This window comes from Blennius ocellaris (assembly GCF_963422515.1).
Source record: "Blennius ocellaris genome assembly, chromosome: 3".
NCBI lineage: Eukaryota > Metazoa > Chordata > Actinopteri > Blenniiformes > Blenniidae > Blennius > Blennius ocellaris.
Window position 1 is genome coordinate 12,795,628 of NC_137652.1, and position 22,219 is coordinate 12,817,846.

The 22,219-nt window shown below is 42.2% G+C and overlaps 1 protein-coding gene across 1 annotated transcript in view; it reads left to right on the forward strand.

Moving 5' to 3' along the window:
• Window positions 1-22,219, forward strand: part of pax5 (paired box 5) — a gene marked incomplete at both ends in the record, with an annotated part of 51,356 nt that overhangs the window by 21,103 nt on the left and 8,034 nt on the right. The window contains 3 exons of the mRNA XM_080521142.1: window positions 927-1,052; window positions 8,762-8,946; window positions 17,839-17,971. Coding sequence (XP_080377268.1) covers window positions 927-1,052; window positions 8,762-8,946; window positions 17,839-17,971 — 444 coding nt within the window. The remainder of the gene's footprint in view (window positions 1-926; window positions 1,053-8,761; window positions 8,947-17,838; window positions 17,972-22,219) is intronic.

Below are 22,219 nucleotides of genomic sequence, written 5' to 3' on the forward strand. Positions count from 1 at the left end.
GGGAAGATTAGAGGAAGAGACAAGGTGCAAAACACTAACAGAGGCCTATCCTTTGTGTTCCGCCCCCCTCCAGGTTCAGTTTAGTCCGTATGGCTGACGAAAGTTTGAGAAAGGTTAAGGTGCATAGATTTGGAGTTTATGAAGAGAATAAATAGGATTTTAAATTGTTTGGGGCTCACTCGGAATACTTTTTTGTTGTTGTTCTCCATCTTTGTCATCTTTGTTGCAACAAGTAACCAAATGAACCATCATTTTCCAGAAGTTGTTCCGCATGCCGAATTGTATGAGGTGTTTAAATGACTCCATCTATCCATCCATGCATCCATCCATCCATCCATCCATCCATCCATCTCAATGTAAACCAAGTTTAAATTACATCCACGTCCACATTAGGGCAAGTTCCTTTCCCAGCTGTTAAGATGCAGTATTTTTTAACGTGTTTCTTGAGGAATAAAGGACGCATATTAAAATGCTTGATCACCTCTTTTCGTCACCATACACTGAGGCCTTTAATTGTATGGTGGTTTTTTTTTTTTTTTTGTGTCATCATACAAGCGTTATACCAACATTGATTAAATTAGGATTTTGGGCTTTAACATTACATAACATAATTTTTACTGGATTTTAAATCCAACTCGTGGTGAAGCCTACTTTGAACCACTATATTTGCTTTCCCCCCTTTATTTTTAATTCAGACAAAACAAGAAAGACGGTAATAGCGAATTGAGGGGTAACAAGCCAATTTTGCTACTTATACCAGTTTGATGTTCTTCATATGATTTTATGCTGTTCAAATTGAGAATAGAATGTTGGCTGCAGAGTTGTGTTTGGTCTATGAGGAAAGAACTGAGTGAATAAAACTTAAAAATGGCGACATAGCTGTAATGACCTAACTTGTGATTTTCTGATGTGTGCTCTATCTTCAGCAACGTCTGTGGCTGCCACACAAGTCTCAGCGGTCACCAGCGACTCGGCCGGTTCCTCGTATTCCATCAGTGGCATTCTGGGTATCAGCTCAGCTGCTGATGTGGGCAAAAGGAAGAGGGACGAAGGTGAGTGAACAACTGTGCTGTGGTATACTTGCCATATTGCAGACCGTTGAATATTTAGGTAGAAAGGTTTTTTGTTTTTTTTTCATGTGCACCTATAAAACAAATACATCAACACACCGTCTAATGATGGGCAGCTTGAAGACCTCCTTCGCCCCCACAGAGGCACTGAAGCTTAGATGGAGAAAAAAACTCCCCCAAAAATACATTAAGACGAATGACAGGTGTGTATGTGTGTGTGCGTGAGGGAGCTCTAAACCAAGTATCTTCATTCTGAAGCCCAGATTTGTTTACTAACAGTGCTTCACTGGAGAGTGTCCTGAGAAGTCAGTTTATGCATGCACTATTGATCATGGGTGCTGTCATAGCAGATCGATGTTGCATGTTGATGGAAGCCCTGAGCTTGTGTTTTTATGTTTCTGTAAGTCGGTGCAAACACATACATGTACGGTATGTTCATATTTGTGTTTGCGGGTGTGCGTACATATGTGCATGATTACGAGTGTGTGTGCGGTGGAGTCAGTGGCATTAAAAAGCCATCACACAGACGGTCTCCTACGGTAAATGAGACAGGACCAGATGTCGAACCGGGGGGGGGGTGACAGAGTGCCACCGGGGGCTCTCGCTCTCTCTCTCTCTCGCTCTCTCTCCCACACACACTTATACAGTATGGGGTACAGTAGAGCATTTCCCACTGCTGATGAATTTTCAGAAGAGTCCAGCAGGTTCCAGGTGAATCCCAGGTGCACCTTGATATGCTCGGATGCAGCCCACTTACCCATCAGTGGACCACAAAGACTTTAGACCTAACACAGACAAAGACATGCACACATGCATATATTTTAGCACACAAAGGATCAAAGTTTATCTCGCTGTGTGAACTCAACAATGTCTGCTCCATTTTGTGTGTCGACACTTCACCGCTTGCATGAGAGTAAACACACATATTCATTATTAAGGGAGCATAAAAACAGACAAACCTTACAACAATTAGTCCAACTGGACCTCATGGTGTATATAAAATGACTGTGAGTGAGTAACCACATCTTTTAAATGCAAATATCACTGCCTTCCTTTCTGTGCACATATAATCTTCTCACGAATTGAATATTCACATATGAGAACTAAAAAGAAATTAATTTCTTTAAATGTCCTTTTTTGGGAAGGGGGGGCAATTGTACTCTACTGTATTATTATTATTACGGCAGAAGTTTTTAGACATTAAGCAACTGTTTACTGGAAGAGCAATAAATGGGTGTATTTAGCACAATATGGCTGCCTCTCTTTAAAGTAATCTGTTATTGATAAGAACAATATCAATGATGTGCAATTACATGAATGCAACCCGCATTGTTATGTGCAATAATGTCTTCAGCAAAGTCTCTGTGGTCAGCGCTACAGTTGAAGGAAAAAGTAGTGTAATCTAATTAGCAGCATCATTGTTTTGCTTTGTTCTTTATGTGCATAACATGTCGTACCATGTACCACATGTGTGATCTGCCTCCTGTTCTTTTCTTTTTTTTTTTTTTTTTTTTCTGGTGACTGGACGTTGGGGTAGCACAATTTAAATCAAAGCATCAGGTCTCTTCGCGTTTCGCTGAAGTGCTCAGAGAGCATCCTTCGAGCATCATGTCGCTCCATGTCACGTTTTGCTCGTGTGTTTTATCTGCAGTGTTCTTGTGGCAGAGGTCTGCACGGCTGGCTCTGTGGTCTAATTAACAGCATTGCTAATCACAGCTTCCATTAGAGCGGCCCCCGCTGGATAATGACACACACACACAGCAAGGGGCAACAGGGGGGAACAGCATGCACTGACATGGACAGACAAACACGGCGCACACGCACACGCACGCACGCACACACACACACACACACACACACACACACACACACACACACACACACACACACACACACACACACACACACACACACACACACACACACACACACACACACACACACACAGACACAAACATGCTACAGTCATTAATAATCTTCACATAATCAGACAATTACACTGAACCTCGGATTCTTCTCATTAAATACATGTTTGGTTAATTTCGGAAAAAAGAGAATAGGAACAGTGGAAAGTTTAGCGTGAAGGTTTAGATTCGTCCACATTTGAAACTGCAATGTTTCCAAAAATAATACAATCCTCTTGGTGGACATGAACTGAAAAAACTCATTGACAGATTAATTTTATATCAATATTGCTACATTAGGTTTTGCTTGCCTTGTGATGTTTTTGAAAGGGTGATTCTGTGGAAGCTTCATTGAGCCCAAGAAAAAAAAACAACTAAGGTAACTGAGGTAATGGAGGTGCTATCAGCTGACCCAATATCTAGTTTTGTATCTTATTATGTCATCTGCTGTATATTTATGCATGGGCGTGAACATATGTGCAGGAAACTCTTCATCACATACAGGCTCACAAACAACAGCTGCGCAAGTGATGGGAACACAGGAAGGCAAGATCAGTGTGTGTGTGTGTGTGTGTGTGTGTGTGTGTGTGTGTATGTGCCCATATTGATAGGAGTGTGTGGGGCTAAAGCCCTGTGGTGACCTTTGCCCTCAGCCAAAGCAAGGGGAAGTAGGGGGGTGAGTCGGGGCAGAATGGAGATGAATAGGTCTGAATGAAAGAACTTGACTTGTGGGGCCAAAAGGGGACTATTGTATGATAGCCTATTCTCTTATACATGGATTGTGTATGTGCGTGTGTGCATGTGCGTGTGTGTTTCTGTCTTGATAAGAATATGGAGACCAGGACAGCCAGGATTTACTTCAAGTAAATCGGCCATACAAGTGTGAAACTGAAGTTTGAGCAAAAATTCAGTTTGCAGCTGTAATTTCCTTGAAGAAGTACTTTGAATGGCATTTACCCAGAATGCCAAGTTGACCTCTCACCCCATTGTGCATCCACTGTGGCATGCAGCAGCTTACCAAATAAAAGACTCTGGGAGTAAGCAAGAAATGAAGGAGGGAGGGGATCTCCGCCCTTCACCCTGGGCTCCTCTCAGCACCTCCTTCTCTGCCAAAACTTTGATCTCTGGAGTCAAGATAGGGCTCACACACACACACACACACAGGCTGGCAGGTCAGGCTTACGACTCTTGTACTATCAGGACAACAATCTATGTCAAGTGCAACAAAATGCACAATGGCAGAGTCTTGTCCATTTGCAGTCACGCTTGTGCCACAACAGATGTAACAGGTGACAACTCATCTACTTCTTGAGGGAATTTAATAATTCAACTGTTTCTAGGCTTTTAGAATAGGCAAAATTTCGAATGGTCGGCTGAGACAGAGGGAGATGGTAATGGAGAAGGAGACCAGGAAGGAGAGAGAGAGAGAGAGAGAGAGAGAGAGAGAGAGAGAGAGAGAGAGAGAGAGAGAGAGAGAGAGAGAGAGAGAGAGAGAGAGAGAGAGAGAGAGAGAGCGAGAGAGAGAAGGCGGAAGAGAGGGAAAAAAGACAGAAAGGAGAGAACAATAAGGGCTCATTGTTTGTTTTGTTCTGCTCTGAAAAAGAGGGAAGAGAAGCATTTCCCTTCTGAGACTGAATCACAGAGATAGAGGCAGCTGTGTGTGTGTGTGTGTGTGTGTGTGTGTGTGTGTGTGTGTGTGTGTGTGTGTGTGTGTGTGTGTGTGTGTGTGTGTGTGTGTGTGTGTGTGTGTGTGTGTGTGTGTGTGTGTCCAACAGTGAATAGGATTTAACCCGTCACGGCAATGAGTTTCTTTACCCATCCATGGATACAATGAGACCAGCCGGATATCAAGCTACACACCCACCCACACCCACATCCATAGAAACATACACATGCATACACACTTACACACATTCATTCAGATAAATGGACAACACTGATTATCATAAGTTAAAAGCTTTGTTCTTACTGCTTGATTACAGTAGGTCCGTCTTCGTCCTGTCACTCTACGGTCCTTTGTGGATTTTCCACCATGACAGGTTTGGGTCAGTCCTTCAGTGTGTGTGTGTGTGTGTGTGTGTGTGTGTGTGTGTGTGTGTGTGTGTGTGTGTGTGTGTGTGTGTGTGTGTGTGTTGCAACAGAGAAAGCAGAAAGCAATAAGCTGGCTGAAATGGTGCCATCAGAGCTACATGATTGATCAATTGAATTCCATCATGGGGACTGGCCGGTGGGATTAAATGGGTTGCCGTGGGTTACCAGGCTAAAGCATCATACCGGCTTTATCTCCCCCCTGATTGGTCTGTCACCGGAGACCTGGACCATACACTCACACTGCAGCCAGCATCTGTATATGTGTGTATGTGTGTGTTAGTGTCGGAGTGAAAGAGAGATTATGATCAAGAAGTGTGTTTGTTAGAGAGTGGGTGAAAGAGGTTTTGTGTTGTGAAAACGTATCGAGAGGTTGAGGTGAGTTACCCCCTCATTCAGTCTAGGCCAGATACAATCCGTAGAGTTGAAATTTACTGCAAATCTTCAAAATCAACTAAGAGTATCAATGGTAAACTTAGAGGACCGTGTTGCAATGCATTTTTCCATAAGACTAACCTAAAACAGTAGAATTGTCAGGGATATCAGGTGGTGTGCGGATAGACCCAAGCACATTGTTTATTGTAGGAAATGTCTGGGGAACACAAAAAAAACCTAAGGGAATCAGGAGCGACGGGCAACAAGAGGAGCGACATGTTGACAAGACGAAAAGACCAAGACAACAGAGACAGAGGAGTTTAAAGACACAGGGAAAGGGTGGCACAGGTGGGACACAACGAAGGGAGCACACAGAGGGAGAAGATCATTGGTTAATAGGAAACATGAGGCGAGACACACAGAGACCTGACAAGAAATTGTTGATCACTGTGTTTTGTGATTTTTTAAAACCCTACTACTATGCCAATTATTTCTTATATATTCTTATCACATTGAAAATGGATGGCAATGGAATAGCACCTTCTCATTCGTACACACCCGCACATGCTGAATTGCAAAGTTTACGCCAGTTTTTTGTTCACAGTTTCTAGTTTATGCACACCTAGATGGATCATAATCCCTAAAACAGAAATGAAGCTAAAGTGAACAATAAATGACCAAACTGCACATTGGCAGCTCTTTCTTATTAAACTTTGCTCTAACTACTGAAGTTGTGCCCACACACAAAACCTTTTTGAGGAATTATTTCTGACATTTCAGGCGACCTTGCTTTTGATTTTGATTCTGAACAAAACTTGTCAATTTTGTCAGCTGCTACAATCATATCGCACCATAGAAAAACAACTGTTAGTGATGCAGCTGAATTGTTTAATCAACATTTCTTCTTTTATCTTAAGTATTCTTCAAGGTGAAGTAAAGAGTAAGATGGAGTTTATTCACAATAGTCTCTTGGTCTGGAATAAATACTGCGTATCTCAAAAGATGTATATTTTTGGATGGACAACTTGGCCAGGGTTTAACCAGAAGTTCACTCAAGGCCACCTGGGATAGGAGGATAGATGGATGGATGGATGGATTGATGGATGGATGGATGGATGGGTGGATGGATGCAATTAACATTTTTGACATTGATCTGCAGCCTTTAGCTACTTCATGCAACAATGTTTGGGTGTAAAGATTGAACGGTAAAAAAAATTAAGTTGAATAAAAATGAGTTAATTCTATATCTAACTCAGCTTTGGGCCACATCAGCTGTCACTTGTGTACCACAATGGATATCCAGAGCAAACTGTTGGCTATCAAGTTGTATAAAACAAAAGGTTTATGGTCAATGACTGATCAATAATAGAGTGAAGAAAAACCTTTGTGACATCAGACTATACTTAGAAATATCCCGTATAAATCTTGTTCAATGGATGTGCTTTCAGTTTATTTGCAATCCACAGCAACGGTCAGCTAAGACATGGTGAGTGACAAACACTTAAACAGGTGTGTTTACATGAGGGTTTTGATCCAATGGAAGCGACATGGCTACTGTGTTTGTTGGCCTGCACTTCTCATGTCGTGATTGACCGTGTTGGTGGAGGAACATATCAAAACATATTAGAGTGTTATAGCAAACACATCTGACGATTTGGATTAAAAACAGGATGGAAATAGAGAAAAAGACATTATGGGGACGGTAAATAAAGTCAAAACTGTGGGGGAAAGAAAAGCAACAGGAGACATTCTGTAAAATTCCAAGAACTAAAAGGGACACAACATAGAAAATATTCTATCTTAAAGTCTGCAAATAAAAGTAGTGGAGGTGTCACTCAGGAAATGCCTCTAAATCCTATGACAGCAACTTTTTTGATGTGGTAAATTACATACAGTAGTGTGTAGTTGTACATTAAAGTATTTTTCCTGATCTGGAACATATCTATTCCATATTCATGAGGGCAAGCATGCTAAATTGATATTGCGTGTTATTTTGTGCGCTGCACAATCAGATTAGTAGATCAGCTTCCACCTGTGTGTGTGTGTGTGTGTGTGTGTGTGTGTGTGTGTGTGTGTGCGCGCGCAATATCACGTTTGCATCATTTTATATATAGAAACCTTCAGTATAACAGGCCTGTAATTTTAAAATACAACCAACTAGCCAAGAATCACGTCCAAGAAAAAAAAAATAATAATCCCTTCTTAAAAGAGGCACAGATTTCGATAATTAGTGAGATGAACACAAAGACAGAATATATAATTTCACAAAGAGGTTTTGTCATTCTGTCACTCAATAATCAGTGTCATGAGTATGGCATCTCCTGCATGTGCACAGATCTTTATAATTAGTAATGCAAATGCAGACAAGTGCTTATTATAGCAAAACGTCCACAGCTTGTGGACGTAAACTAATATATGATCCAAATTAGGTTAAAAAAAACCCATTAGTTGATATCAAATACTATCACACTGAATCAACTGTTGTATACTTTCTTTCTTACTTTCTTTCTTTCTTTGCTTGTTCTTGCAGACGACAGTCTGGCACAAATGAATCTGTATTTTCAGTTCAAATGGAAAAAAAAAAAAAAATTATATATATATATATATTTGACGGCACCCTCCCCCTCTTCACCCATCTGTCATATCACTACCCCGGACACACATTCACACAAATACGCACACTTTCACACACCAAACACACAGTGACCCCAGGACTAAAATAGGCTCTCAGGAGCGGTTTGCAGCGATGAATTGGCTGTATAGCGGGGGATTTTCACCCTCATCCCCTTTTTCTCTTTATCTTTTTCGCTCGTTCTCTCTTTTCTAATCATTTGTGGGCCGCGACTCTTCAGAGTTCTTATAATTGTCTCGTTCAGTCCCTCAGCTTTGCAATAACTGCAGGATACGAGAGCTCACAGTCTAATACTGATACTGCAGCAATATATATTTGTGTGCCTGTGTGTGTGTATGACTGATATGACAAGAACTGTGTGTATGTATGAGAGAAGGTACTTTTGAGAGATCAAGAAGGAGAGACAGCATATGCTTTGTAATGGACTGCATTTGTGTACCATTTTCTCTGAGTCCTCACAATCTAAGAAGTCTCTCAATCTGAATTCAGTTCATTGGAGTTCGTCTGAGTTCACCAACTTCGTTTTCCACATTTGTCCTGATTTGTATCACCATGACTTCTTCCATCCCTTCATTTCGCTATCATATTCTGTTTGCATTTCGCTCAGATTTTTCAATTCATTTACATCACGCCTCCAATGAATATTATCCATTAACAATCTTCCTGACCTTGCTATTGTCTTTTCTACGTAGGTTTGCAGGAATCGCCACTGGCCAATGGGCATGGCCACGGTGGGCGGGACTTCCTCAGAAAGCAGATGAGGGGGGAGCTGTTCTCGCCGCAGCAGATCGAGGTATTGGACCGCCTCTTTGACAGACAGCCATCCTGTCCAATCCAATCCAGCTCTGACCTCTATGTGAGCCCTGACTCTGGCAAGGTAAGGGCAAGGCATTCCGCAGGCTATGGGCTAAAGGCTTAGTTGGAAAGTGGGTTTGATGAAAAGTAGGGCAGATGCAGGAGGCAAAGGTTAGTTTATGTGGTGCCACCTCATGGCTCACCAGATAAAGTGGAGCATTTTAACTCACAGTTGTGCTCCGTTGGCCAGTCAGACATCCACTTCTACTGCTTCAGCCCCAGTCATTTGTGCTGAGCTCAGCCAAATTCAGCCCAATGTTGATTTCTAATTCTTGAATAGTATCCGTGTGGCAACATTGCTGCCTGAGTGCAAAGATGATAATTTATTGTCATTATAAAACACCCCAAAAGAGGAATAGCAAAAATGAACTGACAAGCAACTCATTGATATCTGAAGTCTGATACATCCTGGTCTTCAGCTCAATCCTGAATGGTTTGTACCAGGTCAAGACTTAACACGTTTTTAATTAACCGAATGACAGTAACATTAGGCTTTTACCATATCAACAATTGCATCCTGATTAGATGCAATTCCACTTGATTATCATATATGGATTTAGTGGCAGCTAAAATATTGTAAAAGGTCATTATTTAAGTATGCTTAACTTACAGATTCATATAATACCCAGACGTATTAAAGTACCAGTACATATAGTTTTGGGGTGACTATCACAATGGTTACACAATTTGAAGTAATAAGTCAAGGTGCTGATTATATTCACATGGCTAAACAATAGCTAAATTAATGATCATTTGGATTAGGACACAAATATTTTAGGGCTTTGACTCTAACACATTAATTTCAAAGAATTGGTTGCGGAACACATTTAATCATACTTTATTTTCCTCATTTAACATGCAATGTCAGAAAACTGATGCACCCACTTTCATTGTTCATAATCCAGTATCACTATTTGCAGTGCTGACACAGTTTTACATAAACAAGTGAAACAAGGTTCATACACCCTGTATTAGAGCAAGGTTTGGTTTTTTTTTGACACCGTGAAACTTCATAGAACCTTTTGGTCATGGGGCTGAGTGCAACACAATTGAAAAATACAGACTAGCGCAAATCAGACTTAACAATTTTTGCTTTTGGTGAATCAAGGTGAGTGAGTGTCTATGAAAATGTCGAGACAGTTTCAGTAAAAGTTGAACACACAGAGAGCTTCCGTGGACAGATGAAGGGTCTTTTGAAATATGTGTCAGTGTCCCATGATGCTTTAGCTCTGATTCACGCCAGGTTGGAGCACCGAACTTGTGCTGCAGAGATGTACAGCTTGACTTCGCAGTTTTTCACTTCAGCTATATAGCTGAAGTGAAAAAAGCCTGACGCTTTCGCCGACTGCCATTAGAATCACTTCTCTGTGCTTTGAGCTTAAAAGCCTGCCTGCTATGCCTTGCCATGCCATGCCAACCGAAATACAATTGGTCACATTGCACTGCAAACTCTTACCTTAAAAAGCAACGCGCAGACATTACAGTTGATCTGAAAATGTCAACATCATTTTTTTTTTTCCTTCTGTTTGCTTGACAGACCGCTGTGAGCGTCTGTGATCTGATAGTGTGAAAACACTCAGTCAGGCCTGCTCTATTGACGTTACCATAATCTAGTCACACTGCAGGGGTTAATGAGTATATTGACCGGGCTGTCATTATGACCTCACTTCCTGCTGCTTGGGGAAGGGAGATGGAGCTGTTGACAGGCTGGTGTGTATCTTGTGATACATATATGCGCGCTGCTTGTATGTGAGAACGAAAAAGAGGAGAAAACCTTGGGAGTGGAAAAGGGGCATCTGTCTTAATGTTGCGTTGAAATTGACCTCTCGCCCTTTTCCAGCAGTAAATTAATGTAAATGGGAGTGTAAGAGGTACACTGAATAACAAAATGACAACAAGCTATCATTTGTATTCGCTCTACCTTTTCTCAAATGTCTTCTAATCTGCAGCCCTCCGGTCAAAATTAGGGAGAATATTTTGCCGTCTCAAAATGACACTTTTGTTCCCGCAATCTTAAAACATAGCCCTGCTTCTGTTTATTTATTCAGTCAGTGTCAAGGGCAAGAGGACAAATACACTTTGGAGGAGCAATAGCATGTGGAAACACAAATAGGTTGCAGCCTTAGACCTACAGGGCAGAGTTTGGCTTTTTAACCCATTCTCTTCCCCCTGACCGACATGGGGACTGGAGAGGCACAGGGCGAGAGGTCGACAGGGACTGGCTGTAGTAGCTCTATAGACTCAACATTATAATACCCATGATTCATAGATCAGTGTCCTGTCTGAGCCCAGTCAAGCCACTGGGGTTGGAGTCTGGGATAGTGTCTTTAAACTGCAGGTCGAGGTGGGGTCAAACTGGCTTTAGGAACTGCATTATAAAGAGATCCCAAAGCGTGCGCACACACACACACACACACACACACACACACACACACACACACACACACACACACACACACACACACACACACACACACACACGCACACAAATCCACATCACTATCTGTTCCTCCACCTCCACCAACCCCTCCTTTTCCCAGAGGGAATGAATGACAGTCATACCCTTAACAATGACAGACTGACAGCCACTGCTCTGCCTCTTTGGTATGTGGACCAAGTTGTGTGTGTGTGTGTGTCTGTGTCTGTGTCTGTGTGTGTGTGTGTGTGTGTGTGTGTGTGTGTGTGTGTGTGTGTGTGTGTGTGTGTGTGTGTGTGTGTGTGTGTGTGTGTGTGAGCCGAGACTGGTGTGGTTGCGGTCAAGGAGGGTCACGTTGCGCAGTGACTGACATTCCTCAAAGACCTTGATAGACCCTGCTGGTGATATTGTTTGAGAGCTGCATTTCACAAAATGTGAGCAAGAGAAAGAGAAAAAGTGGAAAACAAAGGTGTGAGAAGCTCACTTACAGGTTTTAGCAGAACAGGATTCACTAATATGTAGTGTTTTCAGTGGTTGGGTCAAGCTCCTTAGTATTTTAAGCTTTCTGACACAGAAACATGGGCCTCATTTATTATTTCCTTGATCCCACTTGAATAGACAAAAAAGTAAAATTGCTCACGTTCCCCACAAGCAAATCTTATTTTATCTGTCACCAGCAGTTACTCTTTATATCCAGTTTGTCTCAGACCTTTCCTCTATCTTTCTTCACTAACAAGCCATCCTTTTATCTCATCTCCCTCTCCGTCTACTGTTCCTCCTCTCCCTGTAGTCCATTAAGCCCCACTATTAATTTATGTGTGTGTGCTTGCATGTGTGTATGCATGTGCGCCTGTCAGAGAGAGTTCATTTGAATTTCCCTTCAATCACTTCCTATTACCCAGGTGATAAATCAGTAGGGCTGATGGCGCCCCCACTCATCAGTGCTGCCCCGGGTCCAAATGCCCATCCCAGTACCAACCAGTGGGTTGTACTGGTATATAGAAAAAGAGTGCGGAATTGTATCCTTCATATTTCCTTCATCATGACATAGTCTCAAATGAGGGAAAATAATCAAGAGATATCCTGTGCAGGCTGGAAACAGCATATGTGGACAAAAAAGGCTGACAGTCGTAACAAAAACAAACTTTCCTATTGCTTTGATTGTAATACTCTGCAGCGTCATCTCTGATAACGTTTGTCAGCCTTGATTTCAAGGACAGAGTACTGTGCATTTTGGTCTATTGTATGCAAATAACAGATTCCAATTAAACCACACAGTGCACTGCACATTTCTATAATACATTTACTTTCCATCCATCCCGCTTTATTCAACTTAGACCTGGAGTGACATAATCACAGCTGTTCACACCTATGGACAATTTATAAATACAAATTCACGTAACATGCACGTCATTGGACTTGGGGAAGAAACAGAAGAACCAGGTTCAAACCTATCAACAGAGAGAACATGCAAACCTCATATTGAGAGGTCTTGAGAAAACACAAGAATCCCAGCCACAACACTACTGTGCACCACCTGCATCTCATTAAAAAAAAAATTAAGTCTCCAACATGGCATAATGTTTTTCACATCATGTCATTATTGTGCTTTCATTTTGTGTCAGCTCATCTCATTTTGACATTCAGACACTGACGAACTAGAATCCTGCTTACATTTCTAATTTTCCTTTTCAATATTTAATATTTTAGACAACAACGGCACCATAAGCTTTTCAATGAGATAGTAAAAACACAATATAAACCCTGGAAGGGAACTGCTGAGCATGCGAGCAAATAATTCTCTCTTTATTTGCTTCAGCTGGTAACATAGCAAGTAAATCGTTAAGTATGGTCACTTTTCAGTATGTGACTGGTTTTGGTTTTTACTGTAAGATTTGTTTGCAGAAAGAAATCCGAGAAGAAACAAAAATCTGCAAGTACAGTATGTGCCATTGCAATTAATCACCTCTCGCCAAATAGAGTCCAGGTATAGGAACAATGATTAATGATCAGCACAATTTTAACCAAATTGATGAGTGAAGAAGGAATAGTAACCCAATTTTTTTTTATTCAAAATGTATGAACTTTTTCAGCGTCTCCCGAGAGTTGAGGTCCATGTGGGTCGTCTGTCTGGAAATGAATATCCTCCATGCTGCTGCCACGCTCAGTTTGAGCACAGATAAATTCCTTCCCCGCAATCCCTGTCTCAGTTTGTGGGCCTCTGAGGGAATTGTATTTGTTTATAGTCAAGCCTTTTTTTTTTTTCTTCTCCCCCATCAGGCCTACACAAGACAATGTGGCGCATGGAATGGGAGATTGAGAAATCGGGAGCTGTTTGGTGAAAAGGGGAAAATACTATTATGCAAATGGTGCGAGCCAACTGGATGTGTGTATGTGTGTACGTGTGTGTGTTTGTGGGTGTGCTATTTAGGCCTCATCTGTTATTGATGTGAAATTTGGACCAAACCATTACCTGCCGATATCTGAGTCAGCAGCGTTCATGCGTCCGTGTGTGTGTGCGTGCGCGCAATTTAGACCAAACACAGCTGCAAATATGTTTTAGTGATGTGGTGCTTTAGTATTTTAGGACCTGAACTCTAATTTACTTTCGCTGACTGACACAACTCTTAAGACTTGATACCCTAAGGTAGTTCGAGGTTGACGGTTAAGGACAGTTTCTAAACAAAATGCAAAAAAGACCTGCTTTACATCACAATACAATTTTTTCTTACTATTACTTGACTATGTTTTAGCAAGAGGTGGATTTGCTAATACATTATTCTCTCTTTCTCATTGATCTCACAGTCCCTGTTTTCTTAATCGTCTCACTCCCGTATCATGTACTTCCTTTGCTCCCTCTGTCCAGATGTTGTCTACCCACCTTCTTTCAAGCTTCTTTCTGGTTTTGACTTACTCGCTCAGTTCCAGGTTTCCTCTGGCGCTTTTTTTTTTTTTTTTTTTTGTAACCTTCCATCCTGCCCCATAGAACTCCTCCCCACCGGCAGCACCAACCCCCAAAACCCAACCCCTGCGTAGCCCGGCAGCTGCGTCCCTCCTCTTTGATGAGGGTTGATGGCGCTGTATGAGCGGTGGAATTGACAACATTTACGGGGGCGAATGAGAATGATCCATCTTCCTTAGCAGGCCTGTCACCCCACTGGCCAAACTTCATCATGGCCAATTACCACATCAGACCCCTTCTTCTCTGCTGCTGCTGCCTGGCCCCCATTTACACATGGATACATGGAAATATTAGATGCCATTATAATAAGACAGAGTGTGGCCAAGTGAGGAGGGGAGAGGGAGGGACTGGCGTATTGTGCTGGGATAGCGTGTACGACTGGGTGGAAAAAATAAAAACTACAGGTGTGATGGGTGGGATGTAAGACAAAAGAGGATTTAAAATGTGAAGTCAGAGAGGGAGAGAAAGAGAGAGAGAGAGAGAGAGAGAGACACACACACACACACACACACACACACACACACACACACACACACACACACACACACACACACACACACACACACACACACACACACACATACACACACACACGCACACAGATAGAGGGGTGTGGGGGGGTGGGGGTGTCTGTAGTAAGCTCTTATTTGGCAGGTCACAGTCCAGTGGTTGTGTTGTGCGCTGACGAGCACAGGGGTGTTTAAGAGGTCAGTGAGCACAAACACACGCCTCCACTTACACAACCACACACGCACAGATGCAGACGTATTAAAAGGGTCAGTGCGAAACCTTCACCTCATCACCTAAAGGAAATTCTGATTGGTGCCATTAGTGTACACACACACACACACACACACACACACACACACACACACACACACACACACACACACACACACACACACACACACACACACGAAATGGCTTTCTAGGCATTTGACCAAGTCCAGCGGACCTGATTCAATTTGCTTTGCAATATCTATACTGTAATGTTGCTGATCAATAGTATGAAAGCATAATACAATGTTTTTGACACTTTTTGTCCAAAGCAATAATGTGTCCAACACACTACATTGGAAACAGTTTGAGGTTGAAGACACTTCAATTTGCAGACAAAACCACAATCTGTGAAACCAGTAACATGAGAACCGTGACTAATTCTCATGGGCCTGGTCTTGCGCTGTATGAATCTTAGGTAGGTAGACACCTGATAAATATTTGTCTACTTTTTCCAAGTGTAAGCATGACTCTGTTGTGAATATTTGATGATGAAACTTATAAAGTGAATCTAGAGATTGGACATATTTACACAATCATACAAATCAATACGACATTATTCTTGAAAGAGGCCGTGCTGCTCTGAATCGGCTTCATTGTGAGGATTACCTGGTTGTCTTTCACTCATGAAGCTACAGGTTCTCACTGTCACTACATTAGACGCACATGGTGAGGTGTAGCCCTCTTTTACATTTCAGTCTTTGATGACATGCAGGAGGTCAGGCCACTTGGTCAGTATGGCTTCCTGGTTGGAGGCTTATTAATACACTGCAGAAGCCACCGAAACATTCATGATGAGATAACGCTGCAGTACAGAGCAGACTTGCAGAGTTAAACCCTGTAAAGAGCTTTGTGTGCACTTATTCTTGTGCTGAACAGATTGAGTGAACATACTGAGCCGAGGACACTGAAGGCTGCAGCGTTACCAGAGGGACTGCATTCACCAAACCCCCGTTTATACAACAACGAAAATGAATTCATCCGCAAAACTTTCTTGACTTTTGGGAGGGGGGGTCCGTTTACACGACACGGGTGTTTGGATCCACTGCACCTGTGACTTTTTTATACCGGCTCCAAGGGCAGACCTTTTGTTTCACGGGTGCAATTCCCCTCTGCAGAGACTGCCATAGGCTATGGCGTGCTGTTACTGCGCATGTACGGCTTGCACTTGCGCCGTGCGCATCTATTGGGAACGATATGTTGTATAACATTTATATGATTTGAAGAACATGACAATTCTATAGCGGCGCATTGGTTCCCACTACGTAACCTTATTGCATGAAGGGGATTGGGTCAACTATTGGCCAGGCCTGTCTGCGTTGAGTTTGCATGTTCTCTCTGTCTGTGAGAGGAGTTTCTCTTGGTAATCCCAATTCCTCCCACTGTTCAAATAGATGAATGTGAGGTTGATTGATGAATCAAAATTGCCCATAGGTGTAAGTGTCATTGGTCATCTGCCTTGTGATAAACTGGCAACCCTGACTCACACACACGCACGTACACACGCCCAAAAGAGAGGTCATCATTCCTGAAATTCTTTATGTTTGTCACCACCATCACTTTAAATCATCGCACACACACTTAGTCTCTCACCCTCGGAGCTGGGAGTGAAATGAGGATGGATGGGTCATGGCCGTGTGTCGGGGGTCACACACAGGTGAGCGGACAGTTTCCAATATCCATCCATCGAGCTTACTGGGGCTGTTTAAGAAGTTGCTTCAAATTCTGTCTGTGTGATCTCTGTTGAGCTAAAGGTCAGAATCTACACGCTGAAAACAAATTATTTATTTGTAGTTTTTGAGTGAACAGGCTGCAGCAGTTGTTTGGATTTGTCCTGTTTCTATGATTTGTGGCTTGCATTATATGAAGAGGATTATATTTACAGGGAAAACAATAGAACTTTATGAACTCACATCCAGAGATGTTGGTGAAGCAACCAGTTAAGTTTACCGTCTTTTTTTTGGGGGGGGGCATTTCTCTTGATTTTGATCTGCTTTTGTAATATGCAGGAAATATTCCACATGAAAACAGTAAGGATAAATAAAACGTCCATATTTCACTTTGTCACTTCAGGTTCTAAAGCCCTGTGTGATTTGTAGCCTTTGTAGTGTGTGCATGTGTGCGTGTGTGTGTGTGTGTGTGTGTGTGTGTGTGTGTGTGTGTGTGTGTGTGTGTGTGTGTGTGTGTGTGTGTGTGTGTGTGTGTGTGTGTGTGTGTGTGTGTGTGAGATCATCATAGTTCTTATTTTTGCTGGTATCCAGGGGAAAGTGGAGGCTTCGTATTAGCCACGGTCTATGTAATACCACAGTGGATGTGTGTGCATGCAGCCATGTGTCTATGTGGACACGTGCGCGTGTCAGTGTGGTGTGTTGGATGTGTATGGACTGTGTGCGCCGGCGAGGGTGAGGGAGATGAAGAGACAGAGCACGCTGATCCTGTGGTTATAGACTGTTGAACTTAGTTGTACAGTAAATCCCTGTCTTTGTAAACAGATCAATAAACTCTCTGCTGTAGGTGTTTTTCTGTATGTCGCTGTGTGTTTGTGTGCGTGTTTGTGTGTGTTCACACAATGGATCTTCTGCTTTCTGCTTGCAGGAAGGTGCAACATGTTAGAAATGTAGCAGGGTATAATGAACAGATTGCTCACAGCTGTATGCAGCACAGGCTCGGCTGTGCATTCACGCTGGAGCTCACAGTAACTGTTGTGGTTTTCATTAGTTCATAATTGTACTCTTTCTTTCCCTTCTTCTGTTTTCCAGACTTCAGATTATTCGGCCATGGCCTCACTAACAGGCGGACTGGATGAGATGAAGAACAGTCTGGCCAATCCGGGCGCAGGGGCGGAGTTAGGAGCCAGCGTGTCGGGCCCACAGTCCTATTCACTTGTTCCAGGTAAAACAAGCCTCACTAATGAATTCATGTATTCATTTCTACTCTGAAACTTGTCTTACAACATGACTTTTAGAAAAATACACTTCGAGTTCAGTGCAACCCACTGAAAATGGGGTAGCGGGTCAGCTACTAATCCACGGCACAACTACCATAGTCTTCCAAGGTTGATGGATGCCAACAACAATTGAAAGAAACTTCAGTAGATACCATTGAGAAAGTTACAATTGTCTACGACAACTGGGCCTTTCCTTTTAACATGCAGATAGCTTCATCATCGTCGAGATGTTGTGACATGAGTTGAGCACGGTCAGTCAATGGGACTGATTAACCATTAAGTTCAGCCCACGTTAAATCAGATAGTTTAAGGAAGATGCATAACACTGTTGGTTTTAATGACAAGCAACTGACACATAGCAGTGGAGATTGACTCTTAACGCGCAGACAGCAGCAGATGAGTTAACCCGAGCTTTGTGTTCGGGGTGGAGGGAAGTAAAACTAATCATCTTCCAGATAAAAAGAAGCAGGTAATAACCTACCTGCTGTCTGTGTATAATGCTATTGATTCCATGAGAAACGTCATTATGAATGAAAGCCTTATATTCCGGGAAATGAGAAGTCCATGACTTCAACCATTATCGATGGAATGTGTTCGCTTCATATTTCACCATCGTCTACTCTGCACCTTTAGTATTTGTGACGGCTTGCATCAGCTGATTTGATCCTACCAGTGTTTATAATATAAAAAGCAACAAATGTGCATTTTAAATTTTTTTTAAATTAAGCTGGACTAATATTCTGATGATGAAGTGTGAGACTTCAATGAAACCCATACGATGTAGTGGTGGCCTTCAATAAATCATATGCATTGGAAAACATAATACGCACGATTTTATACTTTCTATTTAAACATAAATCAGCCACAGAATAGAAAAGAAAAAAAAAGAAGAAAAAAAATCCACAGTACGCCAGTAGCCTGTTAAGTCTGCCTCAGAAGCTCCATGATTGTAAGTACTTAAAGTGCTCGGTGCTTTGATCTCAGGAGAGGAGAGAAGGAAAGGAGGAGAAGAAAGGTGGAATGATGGAGGAAAAGTAAGAGCGCCGTCTATTCCTGTTTCTCCATTTAGGGGCACTGGGACAGGCCGTGGTTAATTAAGAGTAGATCAGGGAGCACTTGGACAAGGCATCCACGTTCCCATCTGTAATGAGGGGAATCATAGAGCTGGGAATTTGGGAAATCTGGGATTGGGTTCTTTTTTTGCCCTTAGAACCCACTGAGGAATATTACCTGCCCACGGCAAGAGGAGAGAAAGAGAGAGAGACAGCGAGAGAATGAAAAGGAGAGAGAGAATTTCCATTTCTGCTTATGCATGCAAACACACACATTCATATTCACATGCACACACACACACCTTTGAATATTATGCATGCGTTTTCTTGCCTGTCGTTTCCCTCAGAATAGAGCTCCCTCTAGGGGATCAGACGTTTGTGTGTTTGACGCAATTTTATTGCATCCTTGAAGTGTTGATACCCCGGACACACACTGTAGAGCAACATTTACACTCTCAGTCCCCCATTCTAAGGTCTTCTCATATCTGTAGGGCATTTTTTTGCTTCACCCTAAACTTCACCCGACCTACAAGAGTGCAAACGCACGAAGGGACGCAGTGCTCACCGGTGATCCCTCCGGCTTTGACATGTGTTGCTCTGATGGCTGTTTGTTGTGAAAGACTGAGATAGAGAGGCACACGACGTGTGTTCATCTGTAGCTGCATGTGAGCACCGAGGAACTCGTAGTTGCTGGTTGACCTCTACAGTAAAGCTGTGGAGAACAGATACATCAATACAACTGGCATACATATGCACAAATGTGCACACACACACACACACACACACACACACAGACAGAGACACACACCTCAGAGGATCTGGCCCTGTCTGCCCCTTCTAAGTTGGGCTGTAGAGAGTCCGTCTCTCCTCCCTTCCACACTCTCCTCCCTCTCCTCCTTGCCCTGTGCACTGACCCTGAGCGGATGAGTAGCCCGTCTGCACTAATGCCTCGCTGTCGCGTCAAACACCGAGAAAAACTTTACTACGCAGAGACAGGAGCGAGGAGGCGGAGAGGGACGGAGGGAGGCTGGAGTAAAGAAAGGATCTGTTAGAGAAAAACACATGTAGGGAGGGAGTTGAAGGAGCTAATGTATAATGAAGAGGGCAGACAAATGAGGAAACGATCACTCCAGAGCCTCATTTCATTTGCAGTCATTCATGTGCTGTCCATTTTTCTTTGTTTGCTGAGTAATACTGGACCTTTGACGTTTTAAAAATTAAAAAGAAAATGTTTTAATTAATATAAATATGGTCATTATAATAATGGCTGAATAATCTTTGGCTTTAGAAAGCACGACTCTTGGTCTAGTTTGTACCTATCTTGGTCTTTGTAAGAGTTTTCATGTTATTCGTGTAAAAATGCATTTTATACAACATTTCTGAGCTAAGAGCATGGATGTCTTGTCAGGACCAAACCAAGCTAAACATGTACAAAGGGAACAATTGGAGAAATGAGGACTTTTTTTTTTTTTCCATTTTTTAGTTCAGCCATAATGGCTTGACTATAAAATAGACTTCTATTAAAACATCCTTGTAAGGAAAGATACACATACATTTCATTTAATCTAATATAAATAACCACAGCCTAATTATCGGTCCAGCTTGGAAGTTTATGAGCAGTGAATAAATCTGTATTATATTTGCTGGAGAGCAAACATTAGTTAATTTTTCAGCAATATTGCTCCAATACAGGTCGGACTAAGAAAGTATGAAAGACATCTTATTAAACCATTTGTAAACAAAAATAAATAAATAACCAACTATTTAAATGCACCTTCTGCAAACTACAGGAATTTCTTAACATCGCAGGAAACTACCGAAGTGATTTGCCAGTTCAAATGTTGCCAGTTGCATTCAAACGTAGAGAGTGAGTTAAAATGGTGTGCTTTCATTTCTGTACATTTTCATGTTAACTTATTACATGCAAAGCAGTTCGTCTGTCGCTGTATTCTCCCTCAATAGACATATCTGATTGAAATGAAGAGGGTTTTTCATTGGTCTCTGCTGAACTCTGCTCAAAATCAATTTCTTTAAATCAGGAATAATGGAGCAGAGATACACTGCAAACATGCAGAGACAAAGACAACTGTGGTATAACACTATTAAACAACAAAAAATGATTAAATATGTGTGTGCATGCAGTTCCCTGTGACATTTAGGAGTGAAATGCCAGAAAATGTCTCACGCATTTCTTGTTTTAATTGATGTGTATAATAGTCAGACTTCCTTTCTTTCTTTGTTGTCTCTATTTTGTTTCCTACCAGTTTTCCATCTCTTGGTCCTTTATGGCCTCCCTCTCCCTCTCCCTCTCCCTCTCCCTCTCCCTCTCCCTCTCCCTCTCCCTCTCCCTCTCCCTCTCCCTCGCCCCCTTCTCTCCTCAGTTAGTTAGTGGTGGTTAAGTGGAGGGGAAGTGAATGGGATTGATGGTGTTAGCATCTGAGCTGTTTATGATGATGATAAATGTGTATGTGCAGGGTGAAGGAGGAGGTGTGTGTGTGTGTGTGTGTGTGTGTGTGTGTGTGTGTGTGTGTGTGTGTGTGTGTGTGTGTGTGTGTGTGTGTGTGTGTGTGTGTGTGTGTGTGTAAGAGAGAGAGAGATGAAGATGAATGGATGGCCCCCTCTCCACGCACTCCCAATGTCTACTGCGTGCAAACATAGAGAAATGATTTGGGTCGACACACTGTCATGTAGTCTAATGCAGTTATATATCCTATCCACCAAGTGACAGACAGAGGGAGGTGGGGGTGCGGTGGTGGTAACGAGGAAAGGGGGAGTCTGGAAATTAATAGATGCCAGGGGATGGAAAACACAGAGGCAGAGGGGGGAAAAACAAAAGGCAGGAGCAGGACAACTCGACTGTGCTTTAAAAAAAAAAAAAAAAAAAAAACCTATCATAATATAACTTTTAATTACTATAATGATAATATTTTAACACTGATAATTAGTTGGGATTGCCTCCAGTGCCCTGCGACCCAGAAAAGGGTAAAGTTGTATTGAACATTGATGGATGGATGGATGGATGGATGGATGGATGGATGTCTATAAGCCCATCTCTTATGTCATACAGCAGTTGTTAATGGTTATATTTTCAGAAATCCAGAGAAAAGTTGTGAATATTCATTGAGAAATCACACACACAAT